Source organism: Lepidochelys kempii, chromosome 8, assembly GCF_965140265.1.
Source record: "Lepidochelys kempii isolate rLepKem1 chromosome 8, rLepKem1.hap2, whole genome shotgun sequence".
NCBI lineage: Eukaryota > Metazoa > Chordata > Testudines > Cheloniidae > Lepidochelys > Lepidochelys kempii.
The window spans coordinates 11,740,794-11,760,509 of record NC_133263.1 but is presented as its reverse complement, the minus strand read 5'-3'; the positions used below and the strand labels follow the sequence as shown (position 1 = coordinate 11,760,509).

General features: G+C 39.5%; 1 protein-coding gene across 4 annotated transcripts in view; it reads right to left on the bottom strand.

Annotated features, from left to right (window-relative positions):
• Positions 1 to 19,716, bottom strand: part of MACROH2A1 (macroH2A.1 histone) — a 72,274-nt gene that overhangs the window by 16,876 nt on the left and 35,682 nt on the right. Inside the window, exons 3-6 of one of the 4 annotated variants that reach the window (XM_073355517.1) lie at positions 19,513 to 19,619; positions 17,591 to 17,788; positions 14,926 to 15,036; positions 1,239 to 1,338 (exon numbers count right to left, since the gene is read on the bottom strand). In XM_073355517.1, the coding sequence (XP_073211618.1) occupies positions 1,239 to 1,338; positions 14,926 to 15,036; positions 17,591 to 17,788; positions 19,513 to 19,619 (516 nt within the window). The remainder of the gene's footprint in view (positions 1 to 1,238; positions 1,339 to 14,925; positions 15,037 to 17,590; positions 17,789 to 19,512; positions 19,620 to 19,716) is intronic. The other 3 variants (XM_073355518.1, XM_073355519.1, XM_073355520.1) reach the window with 3 other exon arrangements.

Here is a 19,716-nt window from a genome sequence, read left to right as displayed (position 1 = left end):
ATTCTGGATCATCAAGTCAAACAAAATAATTAGTTTCTCCATTTTTTGCCACCATTGCTGTCGCTTTTAAATTTGCAATTTTCATCATGTTGTCAGCTTCTAAAAAGAAAGTAACCTTCATGTCGGGAGAAAATAGTATTGTTTCAGGCAGAGTTGTCTGGTATTTGCTTTTTAAAATAGAACTGAGTATTTTTTTAAAAAATCCACATTTTATCCATCTAATGAAGTTAGATTTCAAAAGTTTCTTATATTTTTAAAAATATGTGCATGATGTAACATTTTCCCTCTGGTAGTCCATTTATTTGTGTGGTTATTTTTTAAAAGAAGATAGTTTTTGAACAAGTGAAGTATAAATATTATATATACACACACACACTTATATAATTAGATGAACACTGACTTAGACTCAGCCTTCTTGTATCTTTGTCCTGGTAATTTACACATATACATTCATGTATAAAATGCAGTGAAAATGGAATTAAATTTACTGTTCCATTAAGGAAATCTGAAAAGTAATAAAAAAGAGCAGGTATACAACAGATATTAAAAATAGTTTTGCATGAAGTGCATCTAGATCAGTACATTTTTTTTAGTAGGCATACTTCTGCTGAAGGGTAATATTTTATTTGAAACAGAGTGGAAGCCATAAAAGCAATACACCGTACACTGGAATATATTTTCAAATTTTATGCTGCTATAAAATCTGGTTTTCAACTGAATATGAAGGTGATGGAGAGGGGTAATTGAAGACTAATGAAAACATACAAACCAGTTGATTGAATTAAACATGAAATCAAGGCAGAAAGCCAATTTAGGGGATTATTTGATCATCCCTCTTTATGAATTTCTGTGTCTACTTTGAAAACAAGGGATTGCAGGTAGAATGGAGAAACTGCTTATTTTGAAAGTAACCTGACAAAGAATATTTTAATTCTTAATGAATCCACATAAGAACCCCCCCTCAAAGTAGCTAACAGTCAATTATGAGCATTATGGAAAGGAATTTAGATGACTTCTTATTTTAATTGCAATCAACTTGAAGACAATCACTAATAATTAATACACAAATATTTAGATTTGTTGCAAATCATGCTTCTTAACTGAATTCTCTAGATTCTACTTTCTTGAGCACTTTAGAATTTGAAGTTTTATTTTAATGCATGAAGTCCAGGAGAATAAATTCTGGGTTCCATAATTTTCATGTGACCATTAGTTGCGTCAACCCATTCCCCATTTACCTAGGTCATCTTTAAGGTCAATGTCAGCATTGGTAGGATTGATAATGGCCTCCACCTCAAAGCCGGCTAAATTATTGATTTCACTGTGAATAAGGTTCAGCTGAAAAGAAAAGCATGAGGTGGGAAATAACAGGACAGCTGGGAAATCGGAGAAGCTGCAGAAAAGTAAGCTTTGCAACACAGATGGAGATAGCATCACTGCAAATAAATATGCAAAATAAAGTGCAGGTCATAAAAAGGGTTATTGGTCCAACAAAGAATCAATTTCAAACACAAGACTCAAACATTGTTCTGTATATGGAAAGGAAGTCAATGTTCTTGTTAATGAGCTCTGCTCTTATACAGTGTATGTTTTATGTTCAGAATTGTTTGAAATTCCTGACATGATAAAGGATAAACTATTCCCCTTTGAACTCCTGGCTCAAAGATACTCTCACGACTTCTTATGCATCAATTTGAGCGAGGAATTCTTTAGACAGACCAAGCATTTTAACAGAGTACGTGGTGGTTTTAATGGGTCTCCCCTTCTCTGCTTAATCCATTAAGTGTGAAGATGTTTTGGAGAAAACGGGCATTTATTTCCAATGACACTGCCAATCTTAAAAAGAAGGCATGTTTCCTTTTCAGTCACAGAAGCAGACATCATGATCTGCACCTTAGTAGCTTAAATTTTCATTTGTCCAGGACTGCAGTATATTGGTAGAAGGGTTGGTGAAGTAGCATCACTAAGTAAATATAAGGCTCTGTCTGAATATTTGCAGTGTTTGTGGTGCATGCTTGTGCTGCAATCCAGTGGAATAGTTTTAGGGAGGCTACTTTTTCTTTTAGTTAAATATTTTTCTGAAAATAAACCGCCTGCAGCCTGTGAACTATACCTGCACAGGGCTGTCTTTTAGACATCCCCACAGCCATCAGTATTAGGAGGATTTATCATTGGTATGTATCAGGGTGATGGAAATCAATTAGCACAGGCATCGGGAGATAAACCTCACATTTATATCTCAAGTTCTTTAAAAATGAAACTATCAAGTGGAATCTCAGGCAATACAGTTTTAATGTCTAGCACCGTATTTTCAGCAAGGTATATAAATCATAAATCATGCTCAAATAAGAAATATACACCTTGTGCCACAACTGTGGTTCTTCGAGATGTGAGTCCCTATGGGTGCTCCACTGCCGATGCCCAATGTGCCTCTTGAGCCTTGACTGGACATTTTCCATTAGCAAGGGCCATTCGGCCACCACATGAGCTTGATACAACCTTGTGCTGCGCACCGCAGAGTGTGCAGGTGAACCGCCGTTGGTTTCTTCTCTATCTGAATGCCCAACAAAGGACAATCCAATGTTGAAGGGAAGGTGGGTCAATAGCGGAACACCCAGAGGCGGACACATCTCAAAGAACCACAGCTACTGCAAAAGGTAACCTCTTCATTTTCTTAGAGTAGCATCTCTATGGTTGCTCCACTTCAGGTGATTCCCAAGCAGCATCACCACAGAGAGGAGGGAGCTTTGGAATTGAGTCGAAGATTTAAGACAGTACAGCAGAACCAAAAACCACATCAGATCTGATGATGTTGACCAAAACAGTGTTTAGAAAAAGTAGGCACTGAGGCCCACGTAGCAGCTCTGCATATTTCAGACACTGGAATGTTGTTGACTAGAGTTGCTGAAGTTGCCTGAACTGATAGAGTGTGCTGTTCTCCACTGGGGAGGTAGAGCACCAGCTTCATCGCAGCAAGTGACAATACACACAGAGATCCAGCCTCTGTATAGATATCATGGACCCTTTGGGCCTGTCTGTGATGGAGACAAACAGTCTAGGTGATTCCTAAAATTATTTGGTCCAATCTAGATAAAAGGCCAATGCCTGCCTCACATCTGAAGAATGAAAGGAGGTCTCCTGCTGAGTTTTATGCAGTTTTGGGGAAAATACCGGTATATGAATAGATCAGTGAAGATGTGAATTGACAACACTGTAGGTGAGAATTTTGAGTGCAGCCATAAAGAGACCTGGTCCTTGAAAAATACCATAAATGGAGGGTCTGCCAGCCAGGCAACAATCTCCCCAATCCTGCTAGCCAATGTGATAGTTACTAGAAAGGCTGTCTTCATAAATGAAGCAAGGAGCAGGCTGCCATAGGTTCAAATGTAGGTCGCATGAGGTATCTAAGTACCAGGTTGAGATCCCAAGTAGGAGTAGGATCCTTAACCTGGGGGCAGAGGTTCCCTAAACCCTTAATAAATCTTGAGGACATACGATGAGCAAATATGGAAAACCCCTCTAGTGGGTGATGAAATGCTGATATCACAGTGATATGAACCCTAATAGAGCCAGTTGATAACACTGATTGCTTGAAAGCCAGCAGGTAATCCAAGATGGCTGACAGCAAAGAGAATTCAGACACAAGATGGTGATGGTAACATTAGTGGTTGAATCTTTTCCATTTCTGAAAGGAACTAATTCGAGTTGACTCCCTTCTAATGTTTAGTCATACTTGTTCTCTCATCGAGCAGGTGGATTCTAATTCTGTGAACCATCTAGAAGCCATGCTCAGAGGTGGAGAACCCCTAGGTTTGGGTGAAGCATGTGACCTGCATCCTGGGAGACCAGATGAGAGATGGTAAGAAGCTTGAACGCCAGTTGGACACATGGGTGAAACAGGGAAGGATACCAAGCCTGTCTCAACCAGGTCAGTACTATAAGGATAGTCCTGTCTTTGTCCTGTCTAATCCTGTTAATCACTCTTTGTATTAGTGGTGCTGGAGAACAGGCCCTTCATACAGGGAAGGAGAAAAGCAGCCCCCAAAGCGTGGTGAACAAGGCCTCCTTTGGAGCAGAATGGGATAATTCTTGGTTTTGAATGTGGCGAATGGGTCCACCTCTGGAAGTCTCTACCTTTGGAATACCCCATGAAGGATTTGAGTACAATGCTCATTCTTAGTCCTGGGAGAAGCACATGCTGAGCATATCAACTGTGATATTCTGGGCTTCAGGAAGCTAAAAGGCTGAGATCTGAATCTGATGGGTTATACACCAGTTCCATAACTTGATAGCTTTGGTGAACATGGAAGGAGATCTTACTCCTCCTTGTTTGTTGACGCAGAACATTCAAGCCACATTGCCTGTCACGATCCTGATTGATTTGCCCCGATGAGTGGCAGCAACTGAAGGCAGGCGTTCCTGACTGCTTTGAGTTCCAACAGGTTGATAGAGGGACTGGTTTCCTTAGGTGATCATCTGCCCTGAGTTGTGAGGGTTTGGAGGTGTGCTCCCCACCCTAAAGTGATGTGTCTGTCACAGTTACTGTTGGAGCTGGGTGGATGAAAGGGATGGCTGTACAGACATGGAGCTGATTTTTCTACCAGTCTAGAGAGTTCTTCATTTGGAGGGGAATCATGACCTGTTTGTCCAAGCTGTCTCTGGTTGAGTAATAGATCCTTCAGAAGCAGCCCTGAAAGCAGCAAAAGGTGAAATCTTGTTACCAAGGTGAAAGCTGACAACTGTAAACAGTTCCTTACTGTGGATCGGGGATTTCCTTGAATTGTCACAACCAGATTTGCCAAGGTTATGAATCTGCCCATGGAAAGGAAGGTTCTGGGTGCTAATGAGTCGAAGTATACCCCTATAAATTGCATTATCTGTACCAGAGCAAAGATAAAATTTTTTTTGTTTGTTTTTTACATTCAGCTGGAGACCCACGTCCTGGAAGAGACCATGAGCTGCCTGGGTGGAGGTCAGCACTGCTTTGTAAAATTGGCCCTTGAGTAAAATTGGCCCAGCTGTTGAGATACAGGACAACTAAAATCGACTCTTGCCAAAGGAAAGCAGCTACTACCACTAGAACCTTTGAGAACACTCTTGTAGTTCTCGGGAACAGAGGGCAAAGGGAAGTACCTAGTATTGAAAATGCTCCTGGCCCACAGTAAAACATGTGTATTTCTTGTGAATGGGTGAATCACTATATGAAAATAGGTGTCCTGTAGGCTGAGGGCTGAAAACCAATCTCCTGCCTCTAGAGAAGGAATTATAACTGCCAGAGTCACCATCCTTAACTTCTGAGACTTCACAAATTTGTTCAGCCATCTTAGATCTAAGATCGGTCTCCACCCTTCATCCTTGAGCATAAGAAAATACTTCCAGTAAAACCTTTTCCACCTGTGAGGGGATTGGACTGGTGCTATTGCTCCTAAATGAAGGAGAGAATGCACTTCTTGATTCAGTATAGTCTCATTAGACGGATCGTGAAGATGGATGGGGAAGGGAAAGACAAAGTGGTCGGAACAGCCAAATGTTATAACCTTCAGGGCCCACTTGTCTGTTGTAGTATGCTGACAAGCCTGTTGGAAGTGAGAAAGGCAGTCTCCAAAAGTGGGAAGGTTAGTGAAGTTTGCAGCTTGCCTGCTAGAGGTGAGGGAGAATTAAATCCTTGACTGATCTGTCAAAATTGTTGTGATGACTGGGTATTCAGTGAAGGAGGGTGAGGAGCTCTCTTCCTCTGGAATCTTTCTCAATTTCTAGTGGGTTCGGCAGTCCAGTGAAATCCAGACAACTGGCCCAAGCATGATCTCTGAGCAGTTAGAGACCTAAAAAAATCTCTTGTTCTTAGTGGTTTATATATCCAAAGACTTCAACATGGCCCTGGAGTCCTTCAGTGTGTGTCGGGACTCATTTGTAATCCCCAAAAGCAATGGGACGTCCTCAAAAGTATTCTGATCCTCTCTCGGGAACCTCGATAGCTGGAGCCATGACACCCTGAGCCCTGTGGAGATGGATCTGGCGACAGTGTCTGTGGCATCTAAGGACCTTTGGAGAGAGGTTCTGGCTAATAACTGACCCTCCCTGATGATGGCCTGAAAGCGTTCTCTATGCTCATATAGAAGATGTTCAATAAAGGCAGCAAACTTCTTGTAATTCATGAAGTCATACTTGGCCATGATCACCAGACAGTTTGAGATCTGAAATTGGAGGTGTAAGCAGATGAGTAAGCCTTTCAACCAAAAAAGATCTAACCTCTTCTGGTCCTTATTGTAAGTAATGTACAGTAATGCAGTTTGCCCCTCCAATTTACAACATTCACTACAAGGGAAACAGGTGAGGGAACAAAAATTCTCAGTCCCCAGGAGGAACATAATATTTCTTATCCACCTATTTGCAAGTTGCAGGGATGGTGACAAGAGTTTGCCACATAGTCTTCATTGGATGGAGGAGCACTCCATTACCAGGTAGTGCAACCCGTCTGGGTGCTGCCAACTGCAAAATGTCCAGGAGCCTGTGTTGTGAGTCTTTAACCTCCTCAAGAGGTATCTGAAGGGTGTCAGACACCCTTTTCGTGAGGTCCTGGAACTGACGAAAATCACTGGCCATCAATGGTAGCGGAGGCATGATTGCCTTTTCCAGAGACAAGGCTGAAACAGGAGTTGAGGCCTCCATATCCACCTTAGTCTCCTATTGTTCAAAGGTCTCCTTGTGTTGTGGGCATGGTATAGGAGACCCCAACCTCTCAGTGCAATGAAGCTGGAGGCTTGGCAAACTATTGCCAATATGCCGCCCAAAGATCCCAGTATGGCCATTCGGGGTGGGGGACATCTAGAAGAGGGGATTACACTCAGGACTGATCCCACCATTCCTGTTGTGGTTGAGGATCCTTGTCAAAGTACGGGTTCCTGCATGGAAACAGAGCAGAACCCTGCACTGATAAAGAGGAGACTGACTGAATGTCTCTGTCATTCTCCTCAATGTTCTCCAGGGGGCGGGGGCAGGAGAAAAAAGAGAATCTGGTGGTACCAGGAACAATGATAATCTGGAGACCGGGATCTTGGTACCGAGAGTTGTTTGGCACCCATAAACAGTGGGGACTCCAGCTCATCTAAAACTGACAAGTACCTGGAGTAATGGAATTCCTGCAGTACCAAGTGAGTCGGTATCAATGCAACAGTTGAAGTGGACAGTACCGTTGATCTGGAGCATGTAGGTGCTGGGCCTGAAGGTGTCTGGCGCTTTGATTTTCCTGGTCCTTATGGTCCAAGTGAGAAGGCACTGATGGTAAACCTGACGTAGATGAAGCCATTCTAGAGGAGTATTTCCTGGGCCTCCCTGTCCTTCACAGACAGTACTGGGGGCCTGCTGGAGCAATGCCTCCCTGAAGCGCTCTGGGATCTTCCAGTTCCACCAGAAGCAGAGGAAGAGTCCTTTGCCACAATGGTACCGAGCCAAGAGGTCAAGGTCCCTGACACCATAATGTGACTGGGAGATCAGGGCCTTTTGGCAGCTGACTCCTTCTGGTGAGAGACAGAGCTCCTCTTCGGGGAGACTGGGCTGAGGCCAAAGGGGTGCTAGATCTGTCCAGACACAGATGTACGGGAGGCGGCGGGAGGTGTCTTCTGACCTGACTCAGAAGCAGGTCGAAGGGAGTGTTCCATCCTCCATTTGGTCTCCCGATTCTTCTATGCTAAATTTGAAAGGTTGGCGAAAGTTACCCTTTTGGGAGATATGGGACTCTCCAAAGCAATGGATACACTTCGAGTGGCTGTCACTGACCAGGAGAGCCTCCTGGCAAGAGGCAGCATTTGAAACCTGGTGAGCCAGGCATGCCCAGCCAGGCCAAATAGGCTCCCCGGAAAAAGGGTGAAAAAACCCAAACCCCTCACTACTATCTAATTAATTCTACACTAACTAGAAACACTGAACTAACTAAAACAACTGTAGAACATGCTGAGCTTATAAAAGGTTTGTCTCAGGCCGAGGTGGTAGAGAAGGGGCTGAGGGTGGTTTGCCCATGCAACTCTACAAACCCTTGGTGTGCAGCACGAGGTAGTATAGAGTGAATGCACAGACCAATCGGATACTGCTAATGGAAAATCTCCAATCAAGGGCTCGAGAGGCACATGCACACCTGAAGTAGAGCACCCTAGGTATACTACTCAAAGAAGAATTAAGGTTACAATACCATACCAGTAAGAACATATTTGTAAAAAAGTGCTCAGTGACACACTATTAGTGCAGTTTGTTCACTTCTGAGCGCAAGTTTGGGAGTCTCTAATCTATATCACAAACTACTCTGTAGTCTGGGACAATTGAACATGGAATGTCAGACTCTGCTCTTGACATACCCACCCTGGTACAGCAAGAGTCTAGTGAAGACAGCACTTGGACAAAACTGTGTGGAGAAGTTTAAAACTGTGCTTAGCTACACTGTTCCCTAGTTGTAGCCAGTGTTGTGAAGTCTTTGATATCATAAGCACCAAACTAACTCAAATGTTTTAAAAATAGGATTCAATAATGTTTTTACTTGTAATCTCCCTAATCCCTTTTATAGAGCACAACAGTGAGAATAAGCAGATATATACACATTATAATTATGCCTATAGATGTGATTAGCATGGTGCTATCCATGCACCTAAAGTGTCTTTTTCAGTGTCTGACTATGCAAGTACAGAAGGCCACTCAAGTAAGTATATGAGCTAATGCTAAATTTCTATCAAATATTTAGAGATAAAAAAATGAAAGACAAATTTTTCATTCACTCAGGTAAGCCCTGATCTAAAGCCCACTGCAGTCAATGGAAAGATTCCTTTTGAATTCAATGGGCTTTGGATCAGACCTATGAAGTATAACATTTCAGTGTAATCAAGTATATCGAGACCCTGAGATTACTTCCACTGATTGCTAAATTTGGTCTGTTGTATTTTAATCCACGTTAATTTTAACTGTACATCTCCTTCCTGCGTGTGAGTTAATTTACTGAGAGAGAATATAAATGTGTCGATACACTGGACAACTGGTTTTGTGTAATGTATGATCTAGATGCTAGTAAAGTCAACAGGTCATTCCTAGAGATGTGCAAAATTTATAATTTTTTCTGTGGAGTTTCCAACAAAAATTGTCACCATTTCATTTCATGTGATTATGCACACAAACAGAAATTTTGCTTTTAAAAACTTGCCAATGCATAACTGTTTGCATAATTAACCTGTAAGCAATCGTCACTCAAAAAAATGGGCCCATTTTAGTTCCAAAAATTAGCATACTTGAACATTTGTGCAAATATGGGCCCATTTTTTATTTTGTAATGAAATGTGGAAAAGTTTGACTTTCAAATAGAATTTGAACCCAGTAATATTTCACACATCTCGTTACTGACTTTTCACATAATCCAGTTTGAGTCTTGAGTCTGACTACAAGCAACTGCTGTTTTTTCTTTTTAAATCAAACCAAACCAATACTGAAAAAAAACTTTGTGTGCACTGAAATAAAAAGCTGACCATATTGGATTTAAATTGTAATAGAGGCCTGAACATATTTATTTGTTTCATTTTAAAGTTAACTCTTTTTGTTCCCTAGTTCCCAGATTTCTGTGGGTTTTCCCCTCATTTTTATTAACTCCAGACCATTTTGGTTTTTCAGTTTTGGAACCCTTGGTATTCATGCATTTACGTTAGTTATTATTGTATGTCCCAATTTAACTATAAAAAATCCACCTACAAAAGACCCATCATCCATAGTCTTGTGCTGCCTTTTTACTGTGCAGCAATTAGACACTTTTTGTTGAATTACGCATTTATTGTGCAGTTATGTATCTGTCACATATTTACAATATAAATTGAAAGCTTTCATTGAGAATTAAATCCTGATGACTAAAGGCTCGATTTTACTGCCCAATATGCAAGCATGCATCATATTATACAAGTTTGTATATCAGGCAAGAGAAGAGGACTGATCCCTAAAGGACCACATTGTTAAAAAGAGACACAAATTGCACTTGCGTGTACAACACTGGGTAGGCCTCTAATTAGTTAACATTTAAGTGGATGAATTAGTTAAAGCGTACTTAGAAAATGTTAAGTGCCACAGAAGTGCTAAGTATTATTATTTGGCCAACCCTTTCAGTCTTTACTGCAGGCAAAACTACCTTTGAATTCTTTGGTGTTTTGCCTGGTAAGGACTGAGTAATTATCTAGCAATTTAATTTGCACACAGAAAACTGGGATGCCTATTTCATGCGAAGTTGAAGCCTCTTTGAAAAGCCAGACCCAGATGCTTACCACTAAAGTTTTCCAATCCAGCAACTGGTCAACAATTCCAGAAAAACAAGTGTTGGTGCTAACAGGATTATGAAATTATTATAATATTATATTAAATTAAATTATGTAATTAAATTATAATATTATAATAGGATTATTAAAATATTCTATAAATTAACTAAAGGTGCTTTTAGTTAATTTATAGAATATTTTAATAATCCTCGGTTGCCACAAAGGCATCTTTTGTAGACCGCAACAGTAATTTTAAAATCAACTAGATTATTAGATTAAGGTTTGTAAAACATTAATAACTAGGTATCTACATGTTTTAATAAATGAAGGGGGATTTCCCCCATGGAAAATGGCAGCAACACAATTTCTCAAAACCTCTGAATTTAAGTGAAGCTTAATACGGCTGCTTAAAGATTTTGTTCAAAAATCAACAATACATTTTAGAAATGGACTGTACCCAAACCTGCTCTGTGTGCTACAACGTTCTCAGTAATTAAATCTTCGGGGGATATTGCAGTGACAGAAGCCAGTTCTTGCAAGTAAACCCTTTCCTTCCTCCAAAAGTGGAGCCAGGAAAAGTGATTTTTCCCATTAAGGCATCATGGATGACATGGTAGAAAGTATAGGATTACTTCCTTGCTTCCCCTTAAGTCTGCCACAGCCCAGATTTGCAGATCTAGTGAACGTGCTTGTAGAGGCATTCAGGGAGGAGAAGGGTCATTTGAAGGTTATTGATTATAGGTCTATTTTAGGGAAGAGTAGTTATCTTTTGGGCCTGTTATTCTTATTTATTATTTATAGTGCTTGTTCTTATTACAGTGAATAAAATTAATATCTAAGAGGCCGTAACCGTTATCTGTTTGCAATATAAACATTCAAAGCATCACATTTTTGTAAGAGCACCCAGAGCAATGGAAGGTTGCTTGAAAAACTAAAAGAAAAGGAGTACTTGTGGCACGTTAGAGACTAACCAATTTATTTGAGCATAAGCTTTTGTGAGCTACAGCTCACTTCATCGGATGCTCACGAAAGCTTATGCTCAAATAAATTGGTTAGTCTCTCACGTGCCACAAGTACTCCTTTTCTTTTTGCGAATACAGATGAACATGGCTGTTACTCTGAAACCTGAAACAAACTAAAAAAATCAATCAATATTTAAGGAAGAATGGTCTCCATCACAAAATGCTTATAAGCATTAGTGCATTAAGCCTGCTATCATCTCTGTGAGGAATATATGCATATATCTCCATTTTACAGATGGGGAAACACATACCAAAAGATGAAATGATTTACAGTATGTCAATGGCACAGTCAGAATTAGAACCCAGGAATCATAACTCTCAGTCCCCCTTTACTAACCCCCTGAACCCATTGTCTCCTCTAAGTATGAGGGTAACTGCATTCTGAGAGCTATGAATAATTTAACTTTTGCACAAAATTCCACAATTCTGAAAGAGCAAAGTAGTGCTGAAGAAAGCAAAACCAGGTCCTCCCTTTCCTTCCCAGTAACTTTCCATGACTCTTAACTGCCTTAAAAAAAAAAAAAAAAAAAAAAAAAGGCACTTTCTCCCTCCCCCACACTCTGAAAATACTGTACAGTGGGAATTTCTAAGAATTACAGTGCTCATCACATTGTTGGGCTACATTAGTCATTTAAAATAAATATCTGCTGTGCCAAGAAGACCTAGAAAATTTAATTAATATCATTAGACTCCGATTTAAAAAACAAACATACCCTCCCCCACCTCCAATAACAAAACTTTAGATTCTTTCCGGAAACACAGTATCTGACTTAATGCTTTAGATAAATGTTTTAAATCAAGAAGGTCCTTTTAAACCGCAGTTGCATGTAGAAATGACTTAAAAGCATTTAATTGATTCCAAGATAATGCACTCAAAATTTATAAGTAATTTGTAAAATTTTCAGAATAATGAAAGGAATTGTTTGAAAATTTCAATGGGTCAAGACAAACATCATTAACAATAACAATTAGTTTCCAGTCTGTTAACCTGCTTGCCCTCTTTAGTACAGTAAGTATCTTAGCAACAGACATACTGTAACACCCATGAGCCTTTCTTATTCAACCGAGCCTGTGCAGAATGGGCCTATAACCTAGGAGGCAAAAAGGGTGGTTACCTCCCACTGCATCTGTGGGTGTTGAGGGTGCTAAGCACTTCATCTGAGGTACTCAGCAACCACAGATCAGGCCCAATGTTCTGCCCTTGTTTTTTCTCAATATAGAAAAAAATACACTATGTTGGATCATTAGGAAAATACACTGAGGCATGTTGAGCTGCTGAAAAATAACTTCTGGGGAATGCTTCTGAAAATATTCCTAAACCATGAGCTGACAAAACAAACTAACTATTTTATCCTGTGTTCTTATTAAATGCACGCATTCAAAGATATCACCTCTTATACACTACAATGCAGTGAGATCTTTGCCTTCTAAGCTTTCCATGTTTTCAGGCTTAAAAGGAATCCATGAAAAATCAAATTAGTCCTTAAAAATGTTTTTTCTAGGAAAAATATTACCACGGTAACAGATTTATTATTTGTCACGTTGTGTAAGGTAAGAATGCTCTCTATTTTTTAACCTAATAAAGATGGAGAGTAGGATTTAGGGAATTCTTAGATTCATTAACGATATGGTATTTTATAACCTTGATTTCTGCACTGAGCGCTCACTGACTATAACAACAGTTCCCAGTATGGGGCAAAAACAGAATATGGCCTTTAATAGCTAGGTGATGTATATCAACATGTATCCTCTCTACATCAGCAGAAGTGCACATTTTACCTGGGTTTTTCTTCATAGGAGGTGTAATTTGCATCACGTTTGCATTTTTTCCCCTTTACGTGTGCTGTTACAAATATGAGACAAGCAAACTCCCACTAATATCAATGTGACCACGATCTGCCTCATCAAATACAGCCACTGGGAAACAGCTCCTTCATACAGGATTTGTGTTTACCTTACATAGGCATGATTTTTTAATGTAACTTAGATTTGCACACAAAGTGAAACAGATACTCCCTTTCACTTGCATGGGTAGAGAGGAGCTAAAACCAGTAGCACTGGGCAGGAGAATCTAAGATGTAGCAATGAGCAGTTCTGTCTAGGAGTTAAAGCTGCTCAGAGGGAGAAAGGAGCATGGCTGCATGGACACCGAATGACAATACACCCCTCAGGGAGCTGTGTTCCACGTGAATAAGGAACCAGTTGTCTAGAGTTCTATGGTGTTGCTAGGTTGCACTCTTTCACCAACATAAGATTAGAAATCCCTCACTGTTAAGGGGACAAAGGAAGGTAAACTCTGCAAGGTAAACCTATTATATTTGTGATTCATATCAAAGAAAAACTAGGACTCAGAGTTGCTTATTATTAATTATTTGTATTATTGTTATCACTTAAGAGACCCTGTCTGGATCAAGACCCCACTGTGATAGTTGCTCTACAAACAGCAAACAAAACCTGTCCCTGCCCCAAAGAGCTTTCTCTCATTGAAATGGATAGCAAAATCCTACTGGCTACGTGGCCATCAGGGTCAGGTCTGTGATACCATGACGTTAATTCCTATTTTGAACAAAAAGAATGCCAAATCAATTCCAAAAGCCTTAATTTGGTTGCTCCGTAAAGAGAATATTGAGTTTATAAACTTTGGATTTTAACTAATCAAAGTGTCTTAAAATTTGAATATTTTCAGAAAGATTCCAGGGGAAGCAGCCAATCTCTCCCCTTCAAATGACAATCTGACTGCAAGTGTAAACTGCATGTAAAATACAGAAACCCTTTGCAGCAAATAAAATAAAGTTATTTGCATGCATAATGAACTTAGCAGACAAGCTGTGCAACAATAAATGGAGTACAGTCTCGATATGAAATAAAAATGAGTTAAAGGAGACATTCCACGATGGGACAAAAATGGTTCGTCACTTTCAATTTACAATACAATGATTTAGCCACTGAATGATAAAAGAAAGATGCAGTATTACTTCAAAATAGCATATCACATAAGTTAAAGGCTGGTTTCAAGAAAAGAGACCAGGTTCATTTCTTGAATTAACAATGTCTCTTTAAAGTGCTATTTTAGCATTAAAACCCTAACACACCCAACTCTCAAAATATGCTCACAGGGTAAATACAACTGTTGATAAATGGCTTTTTGTAAAAGCGTCATTCGTTATTGTATGTTATTAGTTTTTGTAAAAAAAAAAAAGATCTATTAGAAATAAATATTTTAAATAGGTTTTGATAGAAGCCAGCAAATCATTTATATTGGCAATAGAGCAGGCTGTCCTTTTGTAAAGCCATTTTGTCCTCAGCAAAATGTCATCACTGGGAGAAGCTTAGCTGTAATAATTATGCCGTCTAATAAAAAATGTGGAAAGTTTCACAGCAAGCAAAATTTCACTGCATCAGAATGTTTGGTTAATTACGCACATGAAGACCCATTTATTAAAAATAAAGTTTTCAAAACCAGTTTCAGGTGATTTCTTTGTTAAAAAAGACTTATCCAAATCAGCTCTGTAATGCACGTGCAGATGAACTACAAGACTGGGTGAATGCTAGTCAAGCACAGGCCTTTTTGGGGTGTATCTCTTAAGCAAAACTTCAAGATAGGTATTGGCTTATAAAATGCCTAGACATACCTTCTGGCCAAGGAAAAGACTTTTGGTGGACAAGACTGTGAATCCATCTGCAGGAGTTCCTTCTGTTGTACTGTCAGCACTTGCTGATTTGCTGACTTCTCCCTGCTTCTTCTTGTAAAAATATAGTTAATTAGTTAACCAGAGGCTGAGAAATATGGTTCAATAATACTGATAATATGACATGCAATACACGTAGCCATATTTATTATGCTATAAACAACGAATACAAACAATGGTATTGGAGTCTGACCTTTAGTCACATATGTGACTGATTAATGTTAATAAAGGCAGCTACACATACACATCCAGAGGAGAAATGACCTCAATGTTTGGATGTCTGAGGTCCCCTCTTGCCTATGAAACCACACACATTAGAGAATTCACTCGTCTTCTAAAATTTCCCAAAATATTTTCAACGATTTTTTAAAAATGCAAATGCAAAGGGGCAATGTACCCATTTGCAAGTGGACATTCTTGGCATTCCTAAGAGCCTTCTTCAGACACGAAATCTTGTATCTGTGCATGAAAGTGGTCACTTGCAAATTTCACAACTGTGTTTTTAGGTACCTATTTTAAAATTTGGCTGTTACTGTAAATAATATAAATAAATTATTCCATTATGCTGTATGCCTAATAGAGGTGCTGTAGGCCCTAGCTGAAAAATTCTGTTTTTCAAACCTGGCCCCAGTCATCTTCCATTACTCAGTAAAATTAAAATTAAATTAAATTTATTCCATCCATTTAACTGGATTATTTAACTAGAACACCACAGGTTTGGCCTGCATCAAATTGTTGGATATAAATTAGAACTGTATCATTTTGAAGGGATGTCAGTCATGGCAGTGAAACAACTGCTGTAGCAACTAGCTCAACTGCTGCCAACTGAGAGGTAGGAATATTTTAATTTGAAATAAAATAAAATAATAATAATCGTCATTTAGCATAAATATGTATTGCCTCAATAACATGTCTGTGAATCAAACCTCTACTTGGGACATTAAAGCAAAGCTACTGTTGTGTTATATTCCCCCCAAAAGTATAGGTAACATAGCGTGTGAGTAAACAAATAAGGTGGTGAAGATGCAGGAGTATATTTGTGTTTCTAGGAAGTGTAACCATACTTTACATTATACAAATGTTTCGAAAATTAGATTTTCATGCCTCCTATTTCAATTCCCCTGGAGTTTATTATTAGCCAAATATTAGTATAATAAGCAGACAATGAAGTTTATTGTGTGAAAGAAAAACAGAACCCCACAACAGACTTCCTGCTTTTGTAATCAAGAAAGAAAAAAAATATCCAGATTTAGGGAAATTATTAGTGCAAGGTTATTAGAAGCTCTGCACTCCAAATGCCACCTACTATGTGTTCTACAAGGAGAGAGAAAATTCAAGAGTTCAAAAAGTAACTGTAAAATCAGGAAAATAATTAGGACCTCAGAATGGAGAGCTCAAGACAAAGGTATTGTCTTTGTTGACCAGAAAAGGCAACATTTTCAAATGCAGCACATTAAATGCCTGTGAACGTTTTTGCACCCAGAATTTTGCATGTGTAATTTTCCACAATTTTTTTCACACACTAAAGCTTGCATGTAAGCACATGAATTAGAAAGAAATTCCTAACCTCTATAAATGGAAACTCTAGTAAAAAAAAGTTCAAAAATGAATTTCCCTATTTTACTACAAGACATTTATCATGATTGGATGCCGTCCATTCCCCCCCCCCCACACTTTCTTCTCTCTTCAAATTTCGAATGAAGTACATTTAGTATTTAGGAATTAAAGAAGTCTCCAGCTCAAAATTCAGAAGAGTCTCATTACAGCAACCTAAAAATGTGGAATAAAAAAAAAAATTTATGGCACTCTTCTGCTGAAGAATCTGTATTTAGGCAAGCTGAATATCATGACTTCTCCATGCAGAAAGAGATCAAACTACCTGCTCTGGTAGAATCCTGTCTTCAGTTCAAAGAGATAACAAAAGCCATTGCTGAATTTCAGCAAATTTATTAAATGAGAAGAAATTATTAAATCTACTTTTTAAAAAAATGCTTGACTAATAAAATCAGCAAACTAAAATGTTATACTTTTTCTTAATATTTGCAACTGAAGGAAAAATGATATTGTTCTAATGTGATTTTAGTTATGATAGAATTATCCAAATCCTCGTTTTCTCAGTGCCACATGCGGATACCCCATGTGAAATCCAAGTAAATTTAAATTGCCCCTCTCACCCAGTGGCAGAGCACAGGCACCCGCGCAACCACTGCACAGCTGCCACTATAGCGGCTATGTGAGATTTTTGGATCTGTTTGGTTCATCGATAGGCTAGCCACAATCCTGCCATGCCACAGTTACAACCTCCAGCTCCTCAGTCATACAGAAACTGCCTCCACACAGGGGATGCAATACTCACAGCAGATGTGCCAGTTTGACTGACTTTCATGCTTTGAGACACCTTGAGGAGAGGGCTGTTATTTGAACTTTGGTAACGGTTTATGTTACTATTGAAACTGCTCCCCAATCACACCCTGAACTGGAAAATATCCTTTAGGATATTTACTATATAGGTCTATACTGTATATATATACACATCTAGGTCTCTCCGATTCTCCAGTTTTTAGCAGCTCCTGCATTGCACGTTTCAGGTTTGATATATACAGATTACCTTGGACTTCCTTGATCCTTTCTTGCCTCCTGCTTTCTTTGATACAGTCTTTTTCTGTGATGGGGACTTTGCCTTCTTAGCTGGGGGTGGAGTGATGATGGCTTCCAGTTTTCCTTTAGACCCCCGCTTCTTTGCGAGCAGCTCTGGGTGAATATTTGGTAATACACCACCACTGGCTATGGTGACACCTTTCAATAGCTAAACGCAAATAAAGTAGCAAATAATGAAATCCAGCATTTACACAGTGATAAAGAGCGAACAGTATTTATTAATATGCACTGTATTCTGTATTGTCTATTCCTAATTATGTCTTTATATAGCTCAATAAATATCTGTGAAGAAAAGAAACCCTTTCCACACAACATGAATTTAAACTGAACAATTTAGCCAGAAAATGCACAGATCCTTGCATGTTGCTATGCATCCCGGAGGTCTTTTGTGCTCACAAACAATTAATTTTTCATCTATGCTGTCAAATGTGTGTAATGAAGACTAAATTATTCAGCAATAGATGAGAGAAAAAATAGGGTAGTCATATCTGTGGACTCAGGAGCTTTGCAGGGCAGTGTGTGTTTGAGAGGGAGCCCCGAAGCTTCACATTGCAGGGAGTGCCGGGGGAGGCATGAGTATGGAGCTCTTAAACTCTGCACTTCCTTGAATCTTTAAAAACTAAAGAAATTAACAGACATGAAACTTCAAGTGAAGGGGTGGGTGCGTGTGCGTGTGTGCGTGTGCGTGTGTCCAGAAATGTTACAGTTAAAAAGAATCTAAGCCTTTAAAACACAGAAATAGAACAGTTAAGAGAAGGTAGAAATCAGGGGTTCTCAAACTTCATTGCACCGCGACCCCCTTCTGCCAAAGGTTACTACATGACCTGGGGGGAGTGGAGGGGGCCACAACCCAAGCCCCACTGTCCTGGGTGGGGGTGGAGCTCGGGTTTTGGTCCCAGCAAGTCTAACGCTGGCTCTAGGGTCCCCATTAAAATGGGGTCATAACCCACTCTGGGGTCCCAACCCACAGTCTGAGAACCACTGAGGTAGATATATATTCAAATACACTCAGAGTCCATGCATGCTATTAACTAAAAGTACTTGGGAAATATATCCAGTTGCATATTCTAAAGACAACCTTAACTCCACGCTCCAGTTAGTGTCCTGCACCAGACCAGCATCAAGATTTCTCCTGAATTAGTGACTTAAAGCCCCTGTTGCATTTCCCGTCTTGAACTGCGCCGAGTGCTCCTTGATTACAGCTCAGGATCTATAAGGTAAGGCCCCTGACTCACAAAAGGAATGATGAACAGGGCAATATTATGGGATTTCTAAACCATGTAGTGAGGATGGCTGGAGTAGATTGTTTTTTCAGCTAGTGGAACACTGGACTGCAGCAGGGAATTTTTCTTATTATGTGTTTGTACAGGACTTAATACAATGAACTGTGATCCTGGCAGGTGCTCTGGGTGATGTGATTCCAATGCAAATAAATGACAAACAAATACTAGTTATGTCTGAATTTATTTGACTATCTAAAAAAATCCAGCCCTCTTACTCCTGAAGTCTGGCCCCAATGGGTTAAGAAAGTTTTAGGACAAAAAAGATAGATATACATAACCAGAATACATACAGGAATATCAACTCAAAGGAATTGACGGACTCAGTTTCCTAGGAGGCTTTACCTTGGTGTCTCAGAGGAGGCAACGGTTGTGTTGTATCGCCTATGCATTGTGCATTTTATTCCCTGAAACATGTAATTAAGCTGAGTACTTTAACTAGTTACCATAATGAATGAATGAATGAACTGCTTCCCAGTGGCCTGCTCTGCTCAGAAGCAGAGGTCTTGAATTACAATTCAGTAATATGGAAGGATAATTTAAGAAACCCTAAAAGAAATCCTGGCCTTCACATAATGGAGACTTTTCTTACCTGATTTAATTCTTCATCATTTGCTACAGCCAACAGGATGTGTCTAGGAGTGACTCGACCCTTCTTGTTGTCCCTTGCTGCATTTCCAGCCAATTCAAGAATTTCCGCTGGGGGAAAATAAACCCTTCTTAATTAAAATATGATAGTTAAAAGCCAATGGGTGTTTGGTGAACAGGGCTATAAGATGTCAATTCTCAAACAGTC